The sequence below is a fragment of the Buteo buteo genome, chromosome 19 (assembly GCF_964188355.1).
Source record: "Buteo buteo chromosome 19, bButBut1.hap1.1, whole genome shotgun sequence".
Classification (NCBI taxonomy): Eukaryota; Metazoa; Chordata; class Aves; order Accipitriformes; family Accipitridae; genus Buteo; species Buteo buteo.
The window spans coordinates 11059694-11082762 of NC_134189.1; the positions used below are offsets into that span (position 1 = coordinate 11059694).

Genomic DNA, 23069 nt, shown 5'->3' on the forward strand with positions numbered 1-23069 from the left:
TGTCAAATATAAGCTATTCCACTGGTACATATATATTTCTCAATGGAGTTTGAATTTACATTTCCCATGAATAGCTCTATTAATCCTTCACAATATTTATTTATATCTTTGGACTGTTACAAACTTCATTAAGGCTTGATTACAGAATGCAAATACAGTAAACAAATGTCCGTGTACATTTCCACAGATTAGATTAAATAACCCACTGTGTGGGAACGTAATACAGATACTCCACCAGAAGTTTTAACGCACAGCATCTTAAAGCAAGTGAACAAGACAGAGTTGGATGTGCTCAGGTATTTGCTACTCATGCTAACACCTCCGAAAGACTCCTATTTCAAGTTTGAAGGGTAACGCCTCAACTTTTTTTCTGTGCCTTTGTCCTGTTCTGAGTTGTCAATCGGGAAGCGGAGGAAGGCACAGGGAGATGGGATCCTTCTTGCTTTCATGGCTGTTGCAATAGGACCCTGAGCCTATCAGCTTTACTGCTCTTTCTCTCCCATGGTTTCAGTACCTCAGCCCCATGTTTACACATGCAGTGAAAATGGCATGCTCCACGTTCCCTTTACGAGTGGCTGAATTACTAATTTGAGAATTCAAAGCTGTCAGTTGTGAAAAACCCTTTAAAAAAACCTTTCCTTCCCTAACAGTATTCCCCCAGGTAGTATTTGGAAGAGAGTCAGAGCAGCCACCACAAATCTTACTGAAGGAAAAGAAAAGCCTTTTAGAGACCTAGAGGGTATTAATGCCATCCCACAAAATGTTCCAAGCAGTGCTTCAGACTCCTATTTTCTCATAACGAGGCTTTTGAGCAGTGGCTGCTGCTCAGAAGTAGTAAGGCACTAAAGCATGAGATAATCCCCTGGTTTTACTGACAGGCTTTCAAAACACGGCCTCTGTTAGAACCTGCAATCAACTGCAGGCAAAAACTGTAAAAATAGACGCCATGTTAAAAACATCTAAAAAAAAATCAGCCTAGTTTTCTTGTGTACAGGTGACTGACAGCTTAAGAATTAAAAAACAGGGCCAAACATCATCATTATTTTATGATCCAGGAAGAGTCTGTCTCCTTACATATAGCTCCATTTTAGGCACTACGTAGTCTGGGCAGAAGAGGACAGACGAGTATCATGAGTATATTGGTGCCTTTCTCCACTTGACATTGTTCCCCTGTTGCTGCCTCAGTCTGCTGGCCATCGCCCTTACTGCTCATCCCCTGTGCTCTAGTTGAGAAACCACCCTTCTTGAGAAAATCCAAAACAGGGCAACCTTCCCCTTTGCCAAGGGGATCTTCTTAAGAGGTGACCGCTTTCCACACACCTCTCGGTCAGACCTGTCCTGGGAAGCCTCAGAGATCAACCCAGCAGAAGCCTCTTCACTCATTTCTTCTGGTTTTTTTCCATCAAGCAGTGTGCCCCAGGTCTGCTTTCCCCAGAAACTTTCAGCTGAAGTCTAGTTGTTACCACCTGGTATAGCAGGCTTAGGTGTTAATTACATTACCCTCATCAGATTATAAAGGTATTTATTCCTTCAGACTGATAAGGTGAGCTACACATTTGCATGAAAAATCTGAGTTTTGGTTAACTTAAAGGATCACCTCACCTTATGGTGAGAAGTCATATGGATAATAAAGATCCATACATTACACATCAAAGGCAGTTGGCTTTTTGAGGTGTATGGCTCCACTGTGGGTATGTTCACACCAAAGTAGGCAATTAACTGTAGATTGCACTAGTGTAAAAATAAATACAGGGCTTACCAGCCAGAGAGCCTTTCCTTTGAGAAAACAACTCGGTGTTAAAGCAGCACAGTGTTTCAGTGTCTGCTTACATTAATCAGACAGAATTGATCCTGCCAGATTACTGATCTCAGCCATCATATTCTATCGTGAAGGAAAACTATAACAGAGTTAATAGGGATCTTTATGATCATTTCTCTGCTGAACATAAATGGGTCCTGGAAACAAATACTTCTTACAAATAGAAAGGATTCTTTCCAGAGAAAATATGCAACTTTTAAAACCCCTATACCAACTTGGACAGTAGGTAAAATTAAATACGTAGATCTACTAAATTTTACTCATTCTGGTCCAGTAATTATGGATTAAGCTAATCCGCTTCTGTTTAAAGTTATAAATACATGCTCCTACTTCCAACGGAAAAAAAACCCCAAAGCTCCAACTCAGCCCTGAGCACACTTTTTGCATATTAATGACTCTGCTGTTTCCAAGTATGATAATTATATTTCTTGTTCTAGACAACACTATACCCTTATTTCCACCCACAGCAAACTTTGGGGAATTGCAGTTATTTTTCAGTCCAGTTGGTGGGGGTTTTTTTGACATTGAAATTAGTAGCTGCAGTAAGGATCTTTATCATCTTAAAACAAAAGCAATTCACAAGTAGCTGTACCTATTTGCAATGCAACCTTCCCTTCAAAGACTTCAGTTTGAGGAGATTTCCTTCCCAATGCGATCTATATTTGCAATTGCGGAAGCCAATTTTACCACTACTATTTATTCCCCCCCCACTTTTATTTTTTTAATTAACATCAGAATGTCAGTGAACAGTTCCTAGTGGAGACTGGAACAAAATAACAGGAAAATTCAGCTCAAGAACCCTGAATCTCAGCTGTATCATATTTGTCAGAATACCAGGCAGCTGGGGAAGAGTGTCAGAAACTGGGCTGCATGATTTATTTTTTTCTTCTTTTTTTAAGAGAACTTAATCTGAGTTTTCCAAATATGACGTTGGCCTCAGGAATAAGGAAAGCATCACCATGGAAGGAAGAGAGGAGTCCTACACTTTAAAGATGAGATAGAGAATTGTTTCCACTGGAAAACAAACATGAAGGAAGAGCAGAAAGCCTTGAGCTTTTCCAAGAAAATCTCGGAATATGAGAATTTTCAGCAAGACATTTCTTACCTAGTGGATTGAAAAGATGGAAAGGGAACAGTTACAATTAAATCTCTCCTAGGGACCAGCACAGATCATGGAGCAGCAGCACTCTAAAGCTGCAGAAGGAATTATATCTGTTATACTAACTGTTTTCGTGAAGGCTTCTTTTTGTGACTGAGCAGTGAAAAAATTTGCCACACACATACAAAATGGCAAATCTGAAGTTTGCTTCTCTCAAAAAAGGAGCCTGCTGTCCTATAGACATAAAAATAGTTCCCAAGAGAAGGTCAGTTCCTTCAGCAACTCTGTCATAGTACAGCCTCTTCAGAGAAAACAAGAGGAACACATACCAAATATTGAGATATGGCTGAATGAACACCATGTGGCAAAGACATTGTAGAGGAAAAAAAAAATCCAGTTTTGCTGAAGAATTACCTTTTGTCAGCTTGAACCCGATTAAATCTCCCATCTACTATGAGGAAAATTTTTGGAGGAATTTTTCACATTTAATTTGTGTGACCCAAGGTGACCTGATGCAACTCAGCAGAGAAGATGATTACTTTTATAAAGAGTACACATCAGCATTTTGCAGTAACCCTTTTCAGTATCTAAAGAAATCAGGTTTCCACCTAGATCTAGTCTTTCTTTTTAAACTGCAAACCTTTTAACAAGATTAGAATACCAAGCAATGGTGGCGAGTACTGGTGTGAGGGTGCTGGGGCCCAGCATCGAAAAATGTTGTAACCGAAAAAATAGTTATGTTTATTTTCTAGGGTCCTAAGTTTGTAGTTAGTGACTGTCAGAAGGCTGCCTCTTTGTTTAAGAGGTGTAAAATAAATAAGTTTTTAAGTCAGAGGTGACAAATACAGTTGCAGCATCTTTGAAGTAGAAGTTTGCCAATTCATCAAGGTCAACATTTAATTTAATAAAATCAAGACAAAACATACCCCAAACTTATTTTTTCATTTCCAAGCAGCTTTCACTCAAATTTATATCGCATACACTTCACTGTAAATTATGGTTGAAAATGCTTACGCTGGATTTTAAAACGTGAACATTTCAAAGCATTTCTTCTGAACATGGGTTTTTTTAATTTTACCATTGTATTTCTGAATGAAATAAAAAGTTGCATATAATATATATGTGCATATAGTATATCCACAAATGTATACATACATACACGTGTGTTTTTATATATGCACATATACACAAAATACACACACTATTTACATTTTAATACTGGAAAAGTTTGACAGAATTTTTCACATAAATAAATTCTGAATTTTAGCTTTCTCACTTAAATTATGTATGTCTTGCATCAAAGTTATTTGTGTAAAGCACTACATGTCATCAGTGTTTGCCGCATCAGAGCTCAGATCAAAACTTCCCACGGTGAGTTTGGCAATGAAGTAAATAAAACAATTAACTCTTCAACAAATATAGGATAGACCACATAGGGATTTATTGTTCTCTAGCAAGCACTGAAAATTGGGTTTGCTCTACTTTACTTCCATATCGCCTTTTACATTTTAAGCAGTAAAGGATTTACATTTCCTCTCTTTGGAAGAGGCACTTTTTGGAAGCCTGCAGCTAGAAAACACTGAATGTTTCCTTGATGGTGCCAAAACCTTTCAAGCTCTTGCAGCAGAGAAGATGCTCAACAGCCTGGGCAGCAGGACCCTTCTGTGTGGCACTGTACCCCTTCTAAGACGATGTCAGCATCAGGGCTGGCAGCTTGAGTTTTTACCTGGCTTGCATCCCAGGCTCCTATTCTGGTTATGCCTGGGCTGGGCTTGGATGACTAGAGAACAAACGCTCGCTGTACGGTCCCCAGGGCACCCCCTGCAGCCTGCGCATCCGCCGGGACTGCCAGCGTGGACAAGGGCACTCTGTGACATCTCGCACACCACATGCTCTTCGAGTGCACGGTTACGAAGAGGAGTGCTCCTCTCCTTTTGTTCTCTCTTGATGGTATGCCAAATCTCGTTCAAACTGAATTTAATGGCAAAACCTCCCTCTGACTTGCAAGGGAGCATCATCAAGTCTGTCTGTATTTTAGTGGGGTTTTTTGCAGATAGCTTTGGTCATATTGAAGAGTACTTTATTCCACTTGCAATTTCAGGGACATTTCCCATTATCAAAGCAGGAAAAAAAGAATCTAACCATCTGCAACCACAGCAAGTAGGTCCCTTTCTCCTCTTCACTAAACATCTGCTCAGATCACACTGACTTTTTGCAGACAGATACTCTGTTTGCTAGGGATATTTCTAGCAAAGCCTGGATATGAAGAAACACCAAAGCAGAAGCCTGAGCACAGAACATAGGTGGTCAAGAATTTTACTAGGGAAAATCATTGCAAAAGCTGCCACTAGGGTCCATAGGATGTGTGTCTAAACACTTCAGAACATTAAATTAAGCTCTTACCTGCATGAGTTGCTGCTTCAGTTTCTGTATTTCCGATATGTTGAGCTCACTGAAGAGGTCAGAGACAGGGTGCAGAGATTCTCCTTTCCTACCCGTGGGAGTTCGGTAGTCACCGTTGAGTTTCACAAGAGGCCCGTGGATATGTCCATTCATTTTGTCATCATTGTTGGGCTCGCCCCCGTCCTCTGCAAACTTCAATCCATCTACTGATATATTAATATGGTTATTATACATACTATCATTGAGGTTGATATACTGGGAGAGTTCCTTCCTCAGATTGTTCTTTTGCTCCCTTTCATTTTTTAAAGTTTCCAGGGCTTCCTCCAGCTGATGCTCAGCAATCTCCTTCAGCCGGATGGCATCTTCTAGCTGACTATTAAGCAACACTGTCTCCTCCTCAAATCGTTTAATCTCATGCTTTAAGCCTTCATATTCAACCTGAATTAGACAAGACAGAGAACATTCATAATACTAAAACTTGAGTCATGAAAACCTGCCATTTATCAGCCCTATTGAAATAGGTGTTACAGAAACTATAGTTTGAAATACCAGACATTGCCTGTGGCTGCAGAGAACTGGCTGCACAGAAAATGCAAGTGGAGCTCGCTCTGTTAAATACTCCACTGCTCACCTTTTCAGCATGTGAGAATCAAGAAAAGTAACACCTTTTTCTGAGTAGCTTATGAGGATAAATAACGTATTTCACGGAAAGAAAGCTGTTTAGTAGCAGATGTCCTTGTAACCATAGATTTGTTATGAATTACCATAAGCAATGTTGGTATATCATGGTATGTATAGATCTCAGGTTAATATAGTCCGATTTATTAACTGCAAGTGTTCTGAAGATGACTTCATATCTAAATTCTTACCAGATGTAAAGTCACTCGGGCATAGACACTCTCAAGTATCTTGGTGTCTTAGTAGTTTTCAAAAATATGGATGGTAGAAGAGCTTCAACTCTCTTCTCTGTGTCAAACAAGACTCTCCATTATTCAAGAAGCATTTAATTTTAAAAATCAAACAGTAAACTATTCATACAATCAGTTTAAACTCTAAGAAGCCCCAAATTGTTAGAGATTTTTAAACTACCAGAAGAACATAGTAACCAGCTCATTCAGCCACGCGGTCCAGAACTGCATGTAGAGATGCCATTCCGGAGCACTCGGCAACCTGTTGCTCCGACAGCGCTGTCTGAAGTGTGTCCCAGTGACCTAGTGCAGCCTTGCCAGGCTTGGAGGGACTTGCTGGTCCTTCTTCTCAGAGGGCAGGCTTCCCGCCCTACACCAAGGTGCAGTATTTTATCGAAGTATTTATAGGCATTGTGGGCTGAGGAAAACGACAGCTGCTTCTCTCTTCCTTAAAGGAAGCTCCCACTGCCTTTATGCAGTCCTCCCTATTGCCCCTAACAAGAAGGAAAGCCTAGGAAAACCCAATCTAGCTCAAAACCAGTTGCTGGGCTATATCTAGACGGTGCAGCAGATCCCCACTGCAGAATGCCTTCCCTTGCTGGACCTCCTCATCTTCCTTTTCACTGTTAGAAAATCCCACAGCAATGAAAAGGAAGAGCTTTGTAAAGATCCATGTCCATGCTTGATGAACTCTACTGGTAAAACGGTCACGCTTTGATTTTTTTAATTTTAATCATGTTAATCATCTACCTTTTCATTTCTAAATGCAAAAAAAATCCCCGTATCAGGTGAAATAATTTAATAGCTTGGTGAAAGTGAAAAAGAAATACTGAATTTTCATGCATCCATAAAAAAAACTTTTTACAGTTGAGGCTTTTATAACTCAAATACATTACTATCTGCAGTTTTAAAGCACTGTCTAGAATACTTTTTTATTTGACATATACAGATACTTAAACAAAATGTAACAAGGTTCTGGTGAAAATAGAAACATCCACCATTCCTACTGGAGTAGAATATTTATCAACCTGTCAGAAGTCTTGTATTCATAAACATTTGGAAAGGCAAACTTAAAAACTGAAGCACTAATCTTCAAACCCAGAAAATGGAAACATATCAAACAAAGAAAGTTCCAAAGTCATACTGGGATTTTTAAACAGAAAAGGAAAATCCATTATATTTTCAAATCTACATTTAGGAACTTGATCTCTTTTCTGGCTGGAGGGACAGGTCCATCTGAAAAATTATGAAATCCAATCAAGTAGCTAGGTTTATAACTTAAGGACACAAAAAGAAAAAAACAACCCTTCTTCAATTTTAAATCCATATGAAAACCAAAGGTCTACATTATCTATATGGTAACCACCTCATAGATTCTTGCTTACAAAAGCTACAAAAAAACCCCCAACCCAGATAATGACAGTTTAGCACTAAGACTTGTAACATATGGGTTTGTAAATTAAAGTATTAAAGTATAAAATGCTCTTGAAATTTTACCTTGTAGATCAAAGTTATTGTAGGAATCACAAGTGCATGGATATGTGATGCAAAATGTCTCATTTTTAAAGCCATTCAAAATGTGGCAATGCTTTTTCTCTCCACAGACTGCTGGCATTTGGTTTCATTAAGAATGAAATATTATGACAAATATAAACACTTGCAAACATATTTTCTTCTGGGGGAAACTAGGACAGTCCATAAAGGGGTCTTTAATTTCCTGATAGTGTGAAAATGCCTCCTATGAGGTTGGGGAGGAAAAAATCTGTGCCTCGAAGGGATAATTTGCTGCCTTGGTAAATAACTCCGACACAAGGATGATCTGCTATAAATTCAGTTTCAGGAATGTGAAAGTCTAGGTATCTTCATAAATAAGGAAACTATGTACTCATTTCTACTATCTGCATATTCCCTGCAGCACAGCTCCTTTGTTTTAAATGTTTCAATTGCATTTGTGCTAGAGCAGTAAAAGAGCAGTAAAAGATAGCTGAAATAGTACTGCATACTCCTGCAGGAATAAGGCAGCTTTGTTACCAGGCTGCCATTAGAAACTGTGACAAGTCTTGGCTATTTAATAAAAGCCCCAACTGAAGCAGGCAGTAGGTTGGGATGTAAACCAGGGGCTGCAACACAGTGCCATCACCATCTGCTAGCAGTTACGGAAACGGCGTCCTGGAGCGCGACCTTACGCTGGTCTGGACAGTGTCTAAAAGCCAGAAAGCTTTACATCGTCCAACCCGGATACTTAAATACTGATCACGGCAAGTTAACTCTTCTGACATGAGGACAAATCTCTCTTGTTCAATTTAAAGGGCAACTGTGCTCTTGATTGCTTCCTCAGCAGTATATATCTCCCGCAGCAAAGGAAGCTGTGCTTTTGTAAGGGGGGGGAACAGACCCCACGACTGCTCGCATCTGGATGCAATAGGCTGTTGTTTATGCTGGTTCCTCGGGGAGCATTCAGCACTGCAGTGACAATTACAGCGTGCTGGTTTGTCATCAGCTGCAAATTGCTGCAATAGGGAGAACACAACAGACAAACCAGGAACATATGACATCCCTTCACCTACTTTTGAAGCCTGCTAAACTTGCAGGTTAGCATGGCTGAGAAGAGAGCAACACTGGTACAGGAAAACCCAAAGAGCAGGAAAAAAAAAGAGAATGAGGAGAAGATTATTTCCCCTTTTATCCACTTCAGAAGAGGAAAGGACATGCAGGAAACCAACCGAGAGAAAACAGAGGGCTGAACTCTGCTGTGGGGCATTGAGTTCAATGTGCAGGGAGGGAGGAGAGGAAAAGCAGGAAGCAAAAAATGCAGTTCTATCTATTTTCATAATTCCTCTGCTATTACAAAGTTCTGCAATGAAATACTCCACCAGGATTTTCCTAAAACTGAGGTAAGGGCCTCCCCATGCATCAAAAATGGCCAATAACACTGTTTCAGAATAAGCGTTTAGCAAAAACCCAACTGAAAAAGACATACAAAGAAACTCCTATCAAAGTGGTCTGCAGGATCACATTATGGAAATTGGAGATAAATGGTTTCATTTTTCAGCATAGTGCCTTGAATCTTTCGATGCTTACTTGATTCTGTTTCAGTGTGGACACCAGTTTCTGTAAAGTGATGTTTTCTTCTTCAAGCTCGGTGTAGTCCTGTAGCAGTCTCGCCTCTCGAAACTTGTACTCTCGAATTTCGTCTTTCATTCGTATCCTCTGTAGTTCCACCATTTCGTTATTCTGATGAGAGAAAATGCAAGTATGTTACCATTCATACACGGTCACTATAATGATGAACACTGCCTTTAGAAAAGGCCGAACAAAAAATTAATCCTCAAATAGAAATCATTTAACAGTGCAAATCAAAACAGCATCACCTTTTAATCTGATGCCAAGCCGTAATTTCAGGTGTGTGCTGGCAGTGCACAAATGACAACATCTGATAAGGAAGCTTGATTAAAACAGTTTCAAGATTAGATGCTTATTGAAACGGAAAACCTGGCAAGGCTTTATCATCTCATTAGTTTTATTGCCCTATGATAACAGTTGGATTTAAATAAAATTATCACCTGTTTTCCACTGAAGGATGCTTTCTACATCCATACAGAAAAGCAATGAGTAATGGCATCTGTTCTGGAAAGACATCTGTTACTGAGCAAGGTGCACTCACACGTTCGTATCCGCAGGCATTAGAGAGGCACACAGGTAGGCAGGGGGACCCGCCGGGCCGGCGGCTCTAAAGTGCTCATCAAAAACCTGCCAAATGCATTGCTGTGCTGAGCAGGATTACACCCGGCAAGTCTGAGAACACACAAGGTCACCCCTTTTATTTTCCCATTAGCATATACGGTTCCCAGACAGCTTATGAGAGAGGCCATGAGGGATCAGTTTCACGAAAAATTGCTTCCATCAGATTCCAGCTCTGACTGAGTTTGACATCAAGGGTCAGGTTAGTCTGGAAAGACTCTGCTGACATAACCCCGATGTAAAATGCACTACGGGAAGATGGAGTTAACACACAGCTAGGAGAGAACAGTGACCGACACAGTCAGTAGGAGCAACCTCCCCCTCTACTTTGAAGAGAAGCCTACATTTTCATGATTAATAGGAAAAGGCATAATCAGTCACATCTTCTCCTTGCGTGCAGGAGGAACCCGAGCATCGCCGCACCAGCTGGTGGAGGGAAGCACTACTGTGACTTTAATGATGGGGCAGAGCCCCCTCGCTGCTGGGGTGTCAGAAAGGGCACACCTGGGGAGCAGTAATGGGTTTCTGTAAAAGAATCCAGTGTGGAGGGAGGGCAGCCACTGACAGCTACCTGCAAATAGTCAAATGTTTAAGAAATCATTACAGTAGAAATTGTAGTCGGGGAGCTTTAAATAGATCAGTCTGTACAACTCACCCTTTGGTACATAAGGGACAAAACCCCATATTCTGAATTGAGGGTAAACAGAACTTTGCTTAGCACCTAAGGCAAAATAAACAATTATAAACCCCTGAAAAATAACATTGCAAAACATGAAATAAAAAAAAAAAGTTGATGTAAGAGTTACAGAAGCACTTTTTAAAATGAAGGCTTTTTGTGAAAGAAAAATAAAATCCATCACCTTCCCCCTCCTGACAGCTAATTAAGAAGAAATAAAGACCCTATGTGATTTTTTAACTGAAGGCATGCCTTTGGTTTAAAAGATCCCCAGTGGCAGAAGAGTCACAGAGCACTAGATAAAAGTAACACTCTGCAAATATTCCTACATCTATCATTGCCTAATAAACTTCTGAGTGAACTGTAAGAATGGCACAGCAGATGATTTCCGGAGGTGAAAGCATTTTATACCTCAGGGCTGCCTTTATACATTTTGTTTCTGTCAGCACATTGTCAGTTGTGGCGGTTATTGACACTTGCTAGGTGTGGGTATACGTGCGAGTCTGAGGCAGGACGTGGACAACACCAAACGCACAAGTCCACTGTGTCAAGTATAATTAAGCTACTCGGCAACTCTCCCGGTGTTTGGAGGACGATGAGGCCAGGGAATGAATAGCAACCGGCACACAGTCACACTGCTGGTTGAAAGGAAGGCCTCTCCAGAAAGGGAGGAAGAAAGAAGGTGGCCAGAGATGCAGGACCTGAGCAAAGAATTTTTACTGAATCCTGATATATTATTTCCCTGAAAGAGTACAAGGCACACTACTTTGAAAAAGCCTCTCATATTAACGCTGTAAGGTCAGAGTACTCCTTTGTCTTTCCTATTATTGCAAACAGCAAAAGAAAACATGAGCTGTCATCTTGCTGGAGTGCACCACGATTTCTTTAAGACGACAAAAACCACATTTCTTTACCACTTGTAACTGCTCCTTCTCCCATGTAATCTCAGAGGCATAAACAGCAGCATTTATAGCACTTCTCCTCCTCCTCTTACACACACAGAAACTCTCTCTGCAGAGCAACCTCTACTCCTCATTACTCATGGCATTTGGTCAAGGAAGCAGCAGTATGGAAAGGGAAGACTCGCCAGTCGGAGCATCCCACCCGCCGTCCCTGCGGCAGCGCTGCCCGCCGCGCTTCCCATGACCAGGGCCCAGGACTCCGCTGGAAGCAATCCTACTGCCCTGCCACGGGGGCAAAACAAACTCGGCATGTTAGACAACACGGTATCACCTTTTCAAAGTGACGCAATATGTGCGTTTTGTCGCTGCAGGCACCCTGGCATTCTTCTCCATGCTCCCAGATCCCTCCTCTTATTTACAAACATCTGCATGATGCTGGCAAACATCCAGCTGCAAAGCACTCTAGTGCTTTCGCTGCTTCCTATAAAAGGGGATGCTGCCACGTTACAAGGCAAAAGCCTGGCGTTAATTGAGGTTTATGAGTGAGTAGCCACAGCATGTGCTGGAGGGCTGTTCTGTTTTCCTTCGTATGAGATCTTGACGTCTTTTGTGGAAGTGAACTAATCTTTAACCCATTTAAAAAAATTCATGCTGAGGTTATTCTTTGTTACTGTCAGTAAGCAGGATATATTTGTTTCCATCAAATGCTCTGATTAAATAGTATCTTCTCGCAACTCTCTATTGTTTCTTTGAACTATTTTAAATACCTATTTCTTAAGCAGATAATACGCAGTTATAGAGGATAGAACTTGCTGTACAGGTACAGTGGCAGTAAGAAGCAAACTTTTAATTTGGCCATTGCATCACTCCTCTTCCGAGGTGACTTGGACTTGTATGAAAACAGTATGAGAGGACTTAAAACACAAGGCAAAAGGAGTCTGTCAGCAGGGCAGTTATCTATATGAGCCACTAGAGGACAACGTAACCCAAATTATTAGTAAAAATAATTTGTAATTAAAATTTACTGGTAATCAAGCACTGAACATGAAACTTGCAGCATAGAGCAGTAAAGCCAGATGCTTTTACTAGGGCACTGCCTCAGGACTTCATACATTTCCAGAGAGGATTCCCCTATGGACTAACTACTGGATCTGTAAAAACAAAATTAATCCAAGAGGTGGAGCTAATGATACACAAGCAATGTTTTAAAGACTGTAAATTATTTTCAGTCCCAGTCACCAGCTGAACATGGTGCAACGGTTTTAATGGATTGGTGCCAAAGAAGAAGGAAAAGGCCTTTCTGTGAAACTATAGAAAACAACAGAGTCCTTGTCAGCATTGCATCTAATTATATGTGAGCACTAATTGTGGAAGACGTCAGTCACACAGCATGTCTAATGAACCTACACATAATGGAACAGATGATGAGAAATGAAAAACAGAAGGCTCAGTTGAGATAAAGTCTGTTCAGGTCACCTATCCACTAGTACTTAGACATATTTTCAGACTTGCCATATATGAAAAGTGAAAGACATCTCTAGGTTTTACAGCGGCAAGGACCGTACCTGTATAATACAACCATCACTTCAATTCTTATAGGTCTCTGAGCATCAGTGGACTGTAAATATTAAATACTAAACTTTTGCACTTCTTAACAAAATTAAATGCAATATATATGAATATATTATTCATTTTTGATTCTGTGTAGACTTTTAAAATGCTGTATTCCATATGCTACATACAGAGCATGTTGTACTAATTGTGTATGTAGATACATTGTAATACACAGTGTAATATCAAATAATTGCAAGTGAGAAGCTATTTTAAAATGAAAGAATGGAAACGTCTAATGTTGAAAACGATGAGAAGGAACTGTGAAAAAATATATGATTCCCTCGGGGTCATTTTTATGTCAATCCCCAGTGTTGCCCAAGGAAGCTACTTATGTCCTATCAATATACATAAGGAAAGCAAACTGGGCAAGGGACAGTGACCTGAAGTTGGGTATTCTCATCTCCAAGGTGAGAAGTGAGCCCTAGTGGCTCTTGATTTCCTGAACTGTGGACCCTTCTTAGAAATTGGTGGTGTTCTGAGGCTTTCTTCTTAAAGTGAATGCAGTTCCATTAACTATTTTGGTTCTCCCCTATCTTGAAGCACATAAAGGACGTTATTTCTGGGTTTTGTCTACTGGGTTTTGACCCAAACAAAAATGGGGAACTGGTATTTGGGCTTTTTCCCTACATTTTTTTCATACAAATTTTCATGAAAAGATTTCAGGTCCTTACTGCAGTAAAACATACTATTTTTCACACTGAAAAACAGCCTTATAACCAGAAATTAATTACCTGCCCCAAACTACCCTGACTAAATCACCACTTATCTGTTGGAATATGAAAGCTGTACCATGATGCTGTGCATAACACTCTAACTTTCATAATTCATAAGAGAACAATGGAAAATGTATATACTTCCAATTTACTGGCGTTGTATTATAGCTGATGCAGTATAAAATCCCGTTCGATCTGATGACAGTTTTATTGCACTACCAGTAAATTGAATGTAATAGAAAGTTTATGCTCAGACTAATATCCATGATCTCATGTGTTTGTTGACAAGTCTTACTGTAAATTTGTATGTCATGTTTACTTTACTCTGCAGAGGAAAATAAAAGGTGTATTTTTATGAAGATAAATAATAGGTATATCACAGAAAATACAGTTTAACTGGGGCTCAAATTTAATTACAAACACACTAACTTCACATGGGGAAGCACCACCAGCACAGCTTTGGCCAAAACCAGGTTTGGGGCTTCCTTCAGGATCATTCCGTCACAAAATTAACCCCACTTATAAATAATTTTGGCTTATTTTTAAATATATTGTTTGTATCTTCTTGGCAACATGCAAGTACAAGTAAATTCCTGAGAAATTAATGAGGAAAAAATAACCAAACCCTAAAGTATCTTTGATTCATTACTTCTAGAATACACAGATATACCCTTAGAAACGTCAAAGCCCAATTATATATCCTCTTTAGAAGCCTCTAATGTAAGTTATTGGTACATTTTTTGTTTCCATAAACAATGGAAAAATCCAATTCTGCATCATACAAAGAGAATTCTTGTCACCAGCACAATGTAGCAGGACACTAGGACACCACTGGAAAGCTACCCCTCCTCCTTTCTACTGATGGAAGAATCCAGAGAGAAAAATAGTACAAGGTAAAGACCCAGAAAGAGACTTGCCATGCCAGAGAGGAGGCAGCCAGGGAGCACTGCAGAAATACCCAGCTTGCCCCAGCAGGTCCTGATTTTTAATTCTGAAGGGATAAGGGAAGTTGAGAGAAGAGAGGACGAAAGGGGGAATAGAAGAGCAAGGACCATTTTATCTTCTTTACCAACAACTATTTTAAGTCCCCAGAGAAAATCCTCTAGAATAGTCTTAAATGTTCCCTCTCTCATACACAGGAATACTCACCTTGAACTGAAAGAACGACATTTTCTGTGTTTCCAGACATATTAAAAACCATAATGGGATTTTGTGGATGACCTAGTGTGACCTGGTCTGACCCTTTTGCAGAATTTGCAGCCCAATCCTCCTGATTCATAAATGTAGATGTCTAGCTAAGCAGGGACAGAGTATCTCTTGCAGAACCATCTTTGCTTCCCTTTCAATACACAGATATCTCTATATCCCAAAATAAATTACTTCAATGATTGTTTTTCCTCATTGTTAAAAGTCTGCATCCTCCTTTTTAATTTGAATTTATCTGATCTCATCCTTCAAAAAGTTTCATTCAGTAGCATTATTATTAGAGCTCATGATATTGTATCTGATCTAACCAGCTGTATTGGCATACCACTTTAAGAGCACAAATGCAGCTCCTGTTGTCCAAAACCAGAAACTACTAACTTTTGAAACGATGTACAATTCTGACATTCCTTAGCTTTTGATGCATCATTCATTGTCTCAAAACAAGAAAAAAAGCAGACGTGCTACTGCGCACAAGATATTTTTGAAAATACATCTGTAGAATAACATAAGTACCTATAATCTTTCTCTTCCATGGATTTACTTACAGAATGACAGCACTATCAAAGACAAGGAAGAAAAAAGCCATATATTTGTTAGCTATAGCACATTGAATAGAAGCCAGATCAAGATAATGTACGTTTCAAGTTCCTTCAGCAGGAACAGCTCTTAAATAAAGCATTTACAATACATCTAATAATTTCATTATCTGAAATGCTCAATGCATTTAATTGGAATCACTAAATCTAAAGTAGTAAGGTGAATTTCTATCAAGGGCAATTAAATGGCCCATTTATGTAGTTATCACAGTTTGAAACCCATAATATTTAATGTTGTAAATCCTGCTACATATAAATCCCTACAAAATATCTGTTTTATTGACTTTTATATATAAGTATATATAAAAAGATAGAACTAAGGAATGTTCTGGTTGCTTAGGTATTTAATTTTCCTGCTGAGTATTATGGTCACATAACATTAGAATCATTTATTTATAAACTGATATAAACTACAAATCTCTAATCATACATATTTATCTGAAAAATAATGTTTTGATTTGACTGCATTTATAGCAATTAATGCATTAATTATATATCAATTATATATGATATATTAATTATAATTAATTAATATTAGCATCCTGTAACAAACACTGCTGTAATATTCCTAATTCCTTCAAAGGCAAAGAAACTTTACTGAACTAAACTATATTAAAACAGCATGAGAGGAAATTCAGACTCCAGGGTTATAGCCTAGCTCAGTTAATATGATCCTTCTGCATATCTGCAGAATGACATCATACGTTAACATATGATAACTGCAAATAGCAAAATATCAATTGGCTGGAAAAAGTTTTGCCATGAGAAAGACATTGTGGAGGTCATTTTGTTTAAACTTAAAACTCTGCTACTTATCTGTCTCCTGTGGCTCTAGTAGCATTAAACATTTCTGAGAAGTGGGAGGATTTATTTCTAAATACCACGCCGACTGGGTAAAAGAAAGATGACGACATACCTGAGCCTTGGAGCAGGCTGATAACAACATCTTGGAAAAGCAGCACTCTCCACAAAGAGTCTTTCCTCAGTCCATTCAGGCCTACATGTCTCCAGGTACCAATGGACAAACCCACGTCTACCCAGGGGCCAGCCGCAGCCTAAAGGCCAATCCCACTCCTGTTTATAGAATCATAGAATCATTTAGGTTGGAAAAGACACTTAAGGTCATCGAGTCCAACCATCAACCTAACACTGCCACGTCCACCACTAACCCATGTCCCTAAGCACCACATCTATGTGGCTTTTAAATACCTCCAGGGATGGTCACCCCACCACTTCCCTGGGCAGCCTGTTCCAGTGCTCGATAACCCTTTTGGTGAAGAAATTTTTCCTAATGTCCAATCTAAACCTCCCCTGGCACAACGTGAGGCCATTTCCTCTCGTCCTATCTCCACCCACCTGACAGAAGAGACCAGCACCCACTTCGCTCCAACCTCCTTTCAGAGAGCGATCAGGTCTCCCCTCAGCCTCCTTCTCTCCAGACCACACAACCCCAGTTCCCTCAGCCGCTCCTCATGAGACTTGTGCTCTGGACCCTCCACCAGGTTCCTCCATGCCGCGTTGCTGCTGCCATCCACCTGACCCCTTTGCTGTGGGAGCAGGATGGGCTCCCCCGGGACTCCTGTGCTCTGGGGCAGAGGGGCACAGCCAGGTGTGGACAGGGCACTACCTCTTAACAGCACACTTTAGCCGAATTATTTTGCCACATCCTCATTATTCCCACTGCAGCGAACAGTGCCTGAGTAACAAACGCTCAAGACTGCACTCTCTGAAGCAGGGCTGTTGCCCACTCTACATCACTGATTATCCCACGGCTGACTGGGTACTATTAGAAAGACACCAAACCCAAATTGCTCTTGCCAGATTAGCTCAGAGAAAAGAAGAAAAAAAAAAAAAAAAAAAAAAAAGGAGGGGGGGATCTGGGGCATTTTGGCCTGAATGGCAATTTTTTTTATTACAACCTTTCCTATGAAGGTTGTCTCTTTCTATCCACAATTTAAGAAGCCAACAGCAGTGATTCTACATGACAATGCCTCAAGGCAGGCTTTTTGATGGAGGAGCCACACAGGCCTTTTCAAGCTCATCAAGAAACCAAGAGCTGGTTTTAAAGCCTAACTGATCGCTTGGGAGAGGCATCTGCCAGTTATACGTATCTCTTTGAGAGGCCATCTGTCAGGTGCAAAGTGCCAAATTTCCTTCTAGACCCAAAGGGGCACCCGCTAACCAACAAAAGAGAAGTTGTGCTCACAGGGTGTGGGTCTGTGATCAGTTTAAGCTCAGCAGCATCACAGCTGCTGCTCCCAGGTCCTGACCCTCCCTTGGGCCAGCGCTAGCTTTCACATCATCAGCCAGATCAGGGGCAGCAAGCCACCCCCAAAAACAAACAAACAAAAAGTTACTTTTAATGGTATTTAAACTCCCTGACACTGCTGACAGCGTGGACATACTGGTGCTAGCAGGAGGTAGGGAATAGCAAGACGTGCCATTTCTATTTTCAATATGCTTGCTGCTCAGCAACATCTATATGATCTACTCCAAGTACTAGAGGGGGAAACGCAGCCCCATCGATGTAAATTGTAAAATTTATATAGCCTTCAGCAGGACTAAGATTTCACTATATGCACTGAAATGCTGCGGAGCAGGGAGCAGTAAAGTGAAATTCTGAGGATAGAAAACAAGAAAGAGAAAAGACACCAAAGCACCTAAATAAGAGGGGTGAGCTTGACTATTTTAGGACCTATTATGCTTGGTTGGTATGGAAAAATATGTCTCTGTTTGACTGCTTGCTTTTGCGTTGCTTTCTGTCGTCTAACTTTTGTTGTCAGGATGGTTTCAGAGCTCCCTGTGGTAACTCATCTCTGAGCGTGCCAGGCAGTGACTCCATTCTCCTGATAGCATATGTGCACACATTCTGTATAGTATGTCTAAATATTTTTATAGTTTTAATATTTTGTACCAGCCATGGAAACTGGTTTGCTGCTAGATGACTGTAAAAGTGAGATTTGGTAAATAATTATTAGAAATCTTATACTAACGCTATGATTGAAACAATAGACAAAAGTGTAGCCAAGCAATTAACTAGTAGCGGTAGTTACTCATAAGCTTTACAGTTCTTTGCTCTTATGACTGGATGTTCCTGTACATTAGATAAGAATAATATTGAAACCAACCATATGTGACTGAAACCATGTTAAGCTCCAAGATCAAAGAATAAGGATGAAGAATAAAGACTTCAAGGTCAGCAAACAGAATTTCAAATGGGTCAGTGGTCACAAAAGCAGCCCTTCGACTCAAATGAATTCTTCATTGCGCATGGGCAGATGTAGGCAGGACTATGATAACCAGATACAATAATTTTTATGTATATGTATACTAATCTGATTAATATGTAATTAGTTACTCTATATAACCTGTTTGCACTGAGGCTGTGGCAAGCAGACTAGGTGGAATTATCCCCTGTGCATCCAGCGCTGCAATAAAAATGCCTGCTTTCTAAAACTCCAAAATGAATCTCAGAGTATTCCTTTACAGGCCGTGAATTTTGGTGTCGCTTCCAGGCACAGAGCTACGCTCCTTGTAAGCTTTCCATTCCCCATGGCAACTGCCTCCCCTCCTTAGGACTCAGAGCTATTTTAATTACAGCTCGCTGCTAGCTCAATCCTACATTCCTTATACTCCTTCTATCAGTAATCAAGCCGCGCTGTCGAGGGATGCACGTGCCAGGCCAGGGATCTCAGCTCAGCTTCACCATCCTGCGCTGCATTACAATACTATCCGAGCTCTGGTTTTTCAATCTGCACGCTGAACCGATCCTCGGTCTTGTAAATACAGGCTAGAAGTTGCAATACCGATGTCTGTGAGCAAGCGCCTCTGCCTTCTCCTGCTGTGGGAGGACTGTGCTGCAGAGCCACGGTAGAGCTGAGGGAACCGAGAGCATGTCGACACACAGACCCAGGGCTGGGCAGCAGTACTCATAAATCTGGTCCTCAGGACAGTGCAGCTAAATTAGTAGGGGGCTGAGTTCAAATTAATCAGACATGCAATTAATCCCTGTCCTCAGCTCATAAAAGATCATAAAAATAATAGAAAAATTGATCTCAAAGGGGTGCCATGGCAGCAGCTAGTCCATTCGTCTTTCCCAGGGTAGGGGTAACTACCCCTCTGTCAATCCTGGAACCTACCTAATCTCTTCTTAAACACTTCCACTGACAGAGCCCATCACCTTTCCCAGAAATCTGTTTCCTGACTTCACTTCTGCCTTTGTCAGAAACCTCTTTTGAATGCCTAATCTGAACCCAAGTCTTTCACACTGCAATTGGAAAACAGTACTTCTTCTAGCCATAAAAGGCAGAAAAACAAATGCACCTATTTCTCTCTGCAGGAGTCTTCCATTTACCCACCGTACTCATCTTCAACCACCTCTCTCTCCTCTACAAACAGAAAAGCACCTGAGAAGTGAGGATCCCAGACAGCTCCTGCCACAGAGCAAACGGGGGGAAAAGGAGACCTCGGTTAACACTCCGCATTCCCTCTAACACCTGGTTCCTCACAGTGGACTGAGAGAAGAAATATATTGAAAGAAACAAAGAAGAAACCATTAGTACTTTTTAGAAAGTAGTGTGAATAAATAGCTAAAGGATACAAGGAAACCATTCACAGGTACGAATCCATTTCAAGTAATCATCTGCTGGGACATTCTCTATTCTCCTCCTCGGCTGCAGAGGAGCTGTGAGAGCTCAGCATCAGAGCAGCTCTGTAAGCCCATGCTCATAGCAGAGCTTCCCTTGTCAAAATTATTCTTGCAGATTGCCAGCTGCAGAGGTGTTTAAAAGCTCTTTGTGAATCTGCACCCACCGCCCACCCAATGACAACAGACTATTTCATGTTCCACTTGAAAAATATCAATATGGTAAAAAAGGTTGCTAAGAAAGGAGGAGCAACAAGAAAGTTAAACATCAGTAATTCTTCTCCAGAAGGACAGAGACATGGCATCTTTAAATAAACACATCTGTGCCACAAAATTCCAATGTTATCATGTGGCCAATTCTGTCATTATTAAGAGAGAGTATTTCTTCAAAGTCAGGAGTAATTTCAATAATTAAAATCCATGTAACATTACCCATCTGCTGCAAAAAGCAGCATGGCATTCTGCAGCTTATTTGACCTTGTGTGCAGAACACCCACCCACCCCTGCTTATTCTTCTGTGGCATGAGCCGAAACATCAATTCAGAAACACGAGTTGTTTAATATTAAAAAGATGAAAATGGCTTGATGACTAATGCCTTTTTTTCCTCAAAGACTTAGCATTTTTATTTTAGGTAATATATTTGAGTGACTTAGGTGGCAAATATAGCCAAAGATAAGTACATCACCTGTCTGAAAACTACACCCCCTAGGACTGAATTTTACACATAATTTTTATTCATTACAGCACACATGGTGATTCATGAATATGAATGCCTACATAGAAGATTTGATAAAATAAACTGCACTAAAGGTTACCTGAATTTATTGATATGGACTGCGAAAACACCTGTCCTCAGAAGGTGTCTCTAACATTGTAGTACTCTTGACTGTTCAATATAAATTGGTTTGAAACCTGATCTTGGCTTTTATAATTTGCCCTTTATTTATTTTAATACAGACTGCATATTTCACAGATTTACTTTATATGTATGTATATATATATATATTACCATCAACAGTAGTCATTTTTACTTTGACAGTTTTCTCCCTTGTCCTTAAAAGGCTAAGGAAACAAGATTCTCATTGCTTGGCACACGGGTCAGAAATACAAGTGTAATACATGCCATAAGAACACAGTGCAAGGGCTGACTATCAATGCTGTAACTCTCACAAAGATTATTGAAGCATGTTGCTCCTGGCAGCACAGCCTTAGAATTAAATTATTCTTTTGGAAATTGAATAAACACTGAATATTATTCACTGTCTGCAATGCAACAAAACAGAAAAAAAATGCCATCAGATGCCATATTTACTCAGGGAGTAAAATATTAGTCAAGTGCTGGGATTGTTCGACTTTGGATATTAAAATGATGCTTAAATCTATTTTTTTTTCTATTCTTTTGTATTCCCCTTTAAAAACACTGCTGTTTTTCTTTCAACATTTGTTTCCACTGGACTTCCATCCTGCTCATGATGGGTGTTGGTCTGATAACAGGAGCCTTCTGCTGAAACGGATTATTGAATTATTAATAAGATACAGTTAAAAGAACTGAACTTGGAATGCCCACAAAAAACTTAAACCAGCCCTTTATTTACCTAAAGATAATATTCACTAAAGCACCGATAATTTTCTATGAACACCCTGTGGCACGAGGAGGACAGTATCTCATGGCAAATACTGAGAGATTTTGGTGATCGTTAAAGCGCCCATGAGCAAAGGGACTCGGCAGCTCTTGGAGCTGGGCTGCAAAGTCCCAGGTTCAGCAAGAGAGGGAAGCAGTTTCCTTGTCCTTGCTGATGTTATGCTTAAGGACTTTGATAAACAAAGAACTACCCTTTTTCCAGATTTATGGAAATCCAGAACAACATGCCCACGTGACAAGTAGAGGGGAAAACATTTTTTCTTCAAAGACATGTTCGCCTAAGCCTTACCTATCTCAATATCGGTGTTTCCAAATTCTGAACCTAGCCTTCACTCAAGCCCTCGAGCCTGCCGACGGCAGCTGGGGGAAACGGGGGTGCCAGCCTGGCCAGCCCCGGCAGGTTTGGCTGCCCAGGGGAGATGCCAGCAGCATTACAGCCTCCCCACCTAGCCCTCGGCAGCGATCCCCCCCGAGTGCAAGCGCACCCATAGATAACGTTGGAGTGCTGGACTGTAAATCTCCAGCTACCGGTAAGAAACTTGGGTGACAGTGAAGGATTGCAGTCCAAAGTCTTAATTGCTCCCTTTGCTTTCTAACATCCCAGCAGGCCACTGCTGATTGATAGCTCATCCTCCCTTTGCTTTTTTCTGACTGACTTTTAATATAAAATATAAGAAAACACTAGAGGATGGCTCCAAGCTCATTACAGTGTTCTTAACTTTCCTCTGAGTTTTTTAAGTACTCAACCAAGACCTTGATGTAACATCATTACTAATGAAATCCAATATCAGTTTCAGCAAATAACTAAATGCAAGTTTTTCACTTCTTATTCTGTTGTATGCCCAATGGCTTGATAGAGCACAACTGAATTCAGTTATACACTGCAAAAAAAGTGCAGCAGAATAATCAGTCTAGTAAAACAACAGCTGTCCTCAGGGAGGATAAAAAACCATCACACTTGAACTAGGTCAGAATTCAGACAAGCAACAGGAATAAGATGAGATTTATGCACTCCATTAATTGATCAATATATTCCATGTCATATACCCACACAGTTGTGAACCTTTCACAGGTTTTTCATGTTTGGAACATTGCTACGAGTGT

The 23069-nt window shown here is 40.4% G+C and overlaps 1 protein-coding gene across 5 annotated transcripts in view; it reads right to left on the minus strand.

Moving 5' to 3' along the window:
- BICD1 (BICD cargo adaptor 1) overlaps window positions 1–23069 on the minus strand; it is a 182017-nt gene that overhangs the window by 45754 nt on the left and 113194 nt on the right. For all 5 annotated transcript variants that reach the window (XM_075050939.1, XM_075050940.1, XM_075050944.1 and 2 more), the window contains exons 3-4: window positions 9311–9463; window positions 5322–5759 (exon numbers count right to left, since the gene is read on the minus strand). In XM_075050939.1, the coding sequence (XP_074907040.1) occupies window positions 5322–5759; window positions 9311–9463 (591 nt within the window). The remainder of the gene's footprint in view (window positions 1–5321; window positions 5760–9310; window positions 9464–23069) is intronic.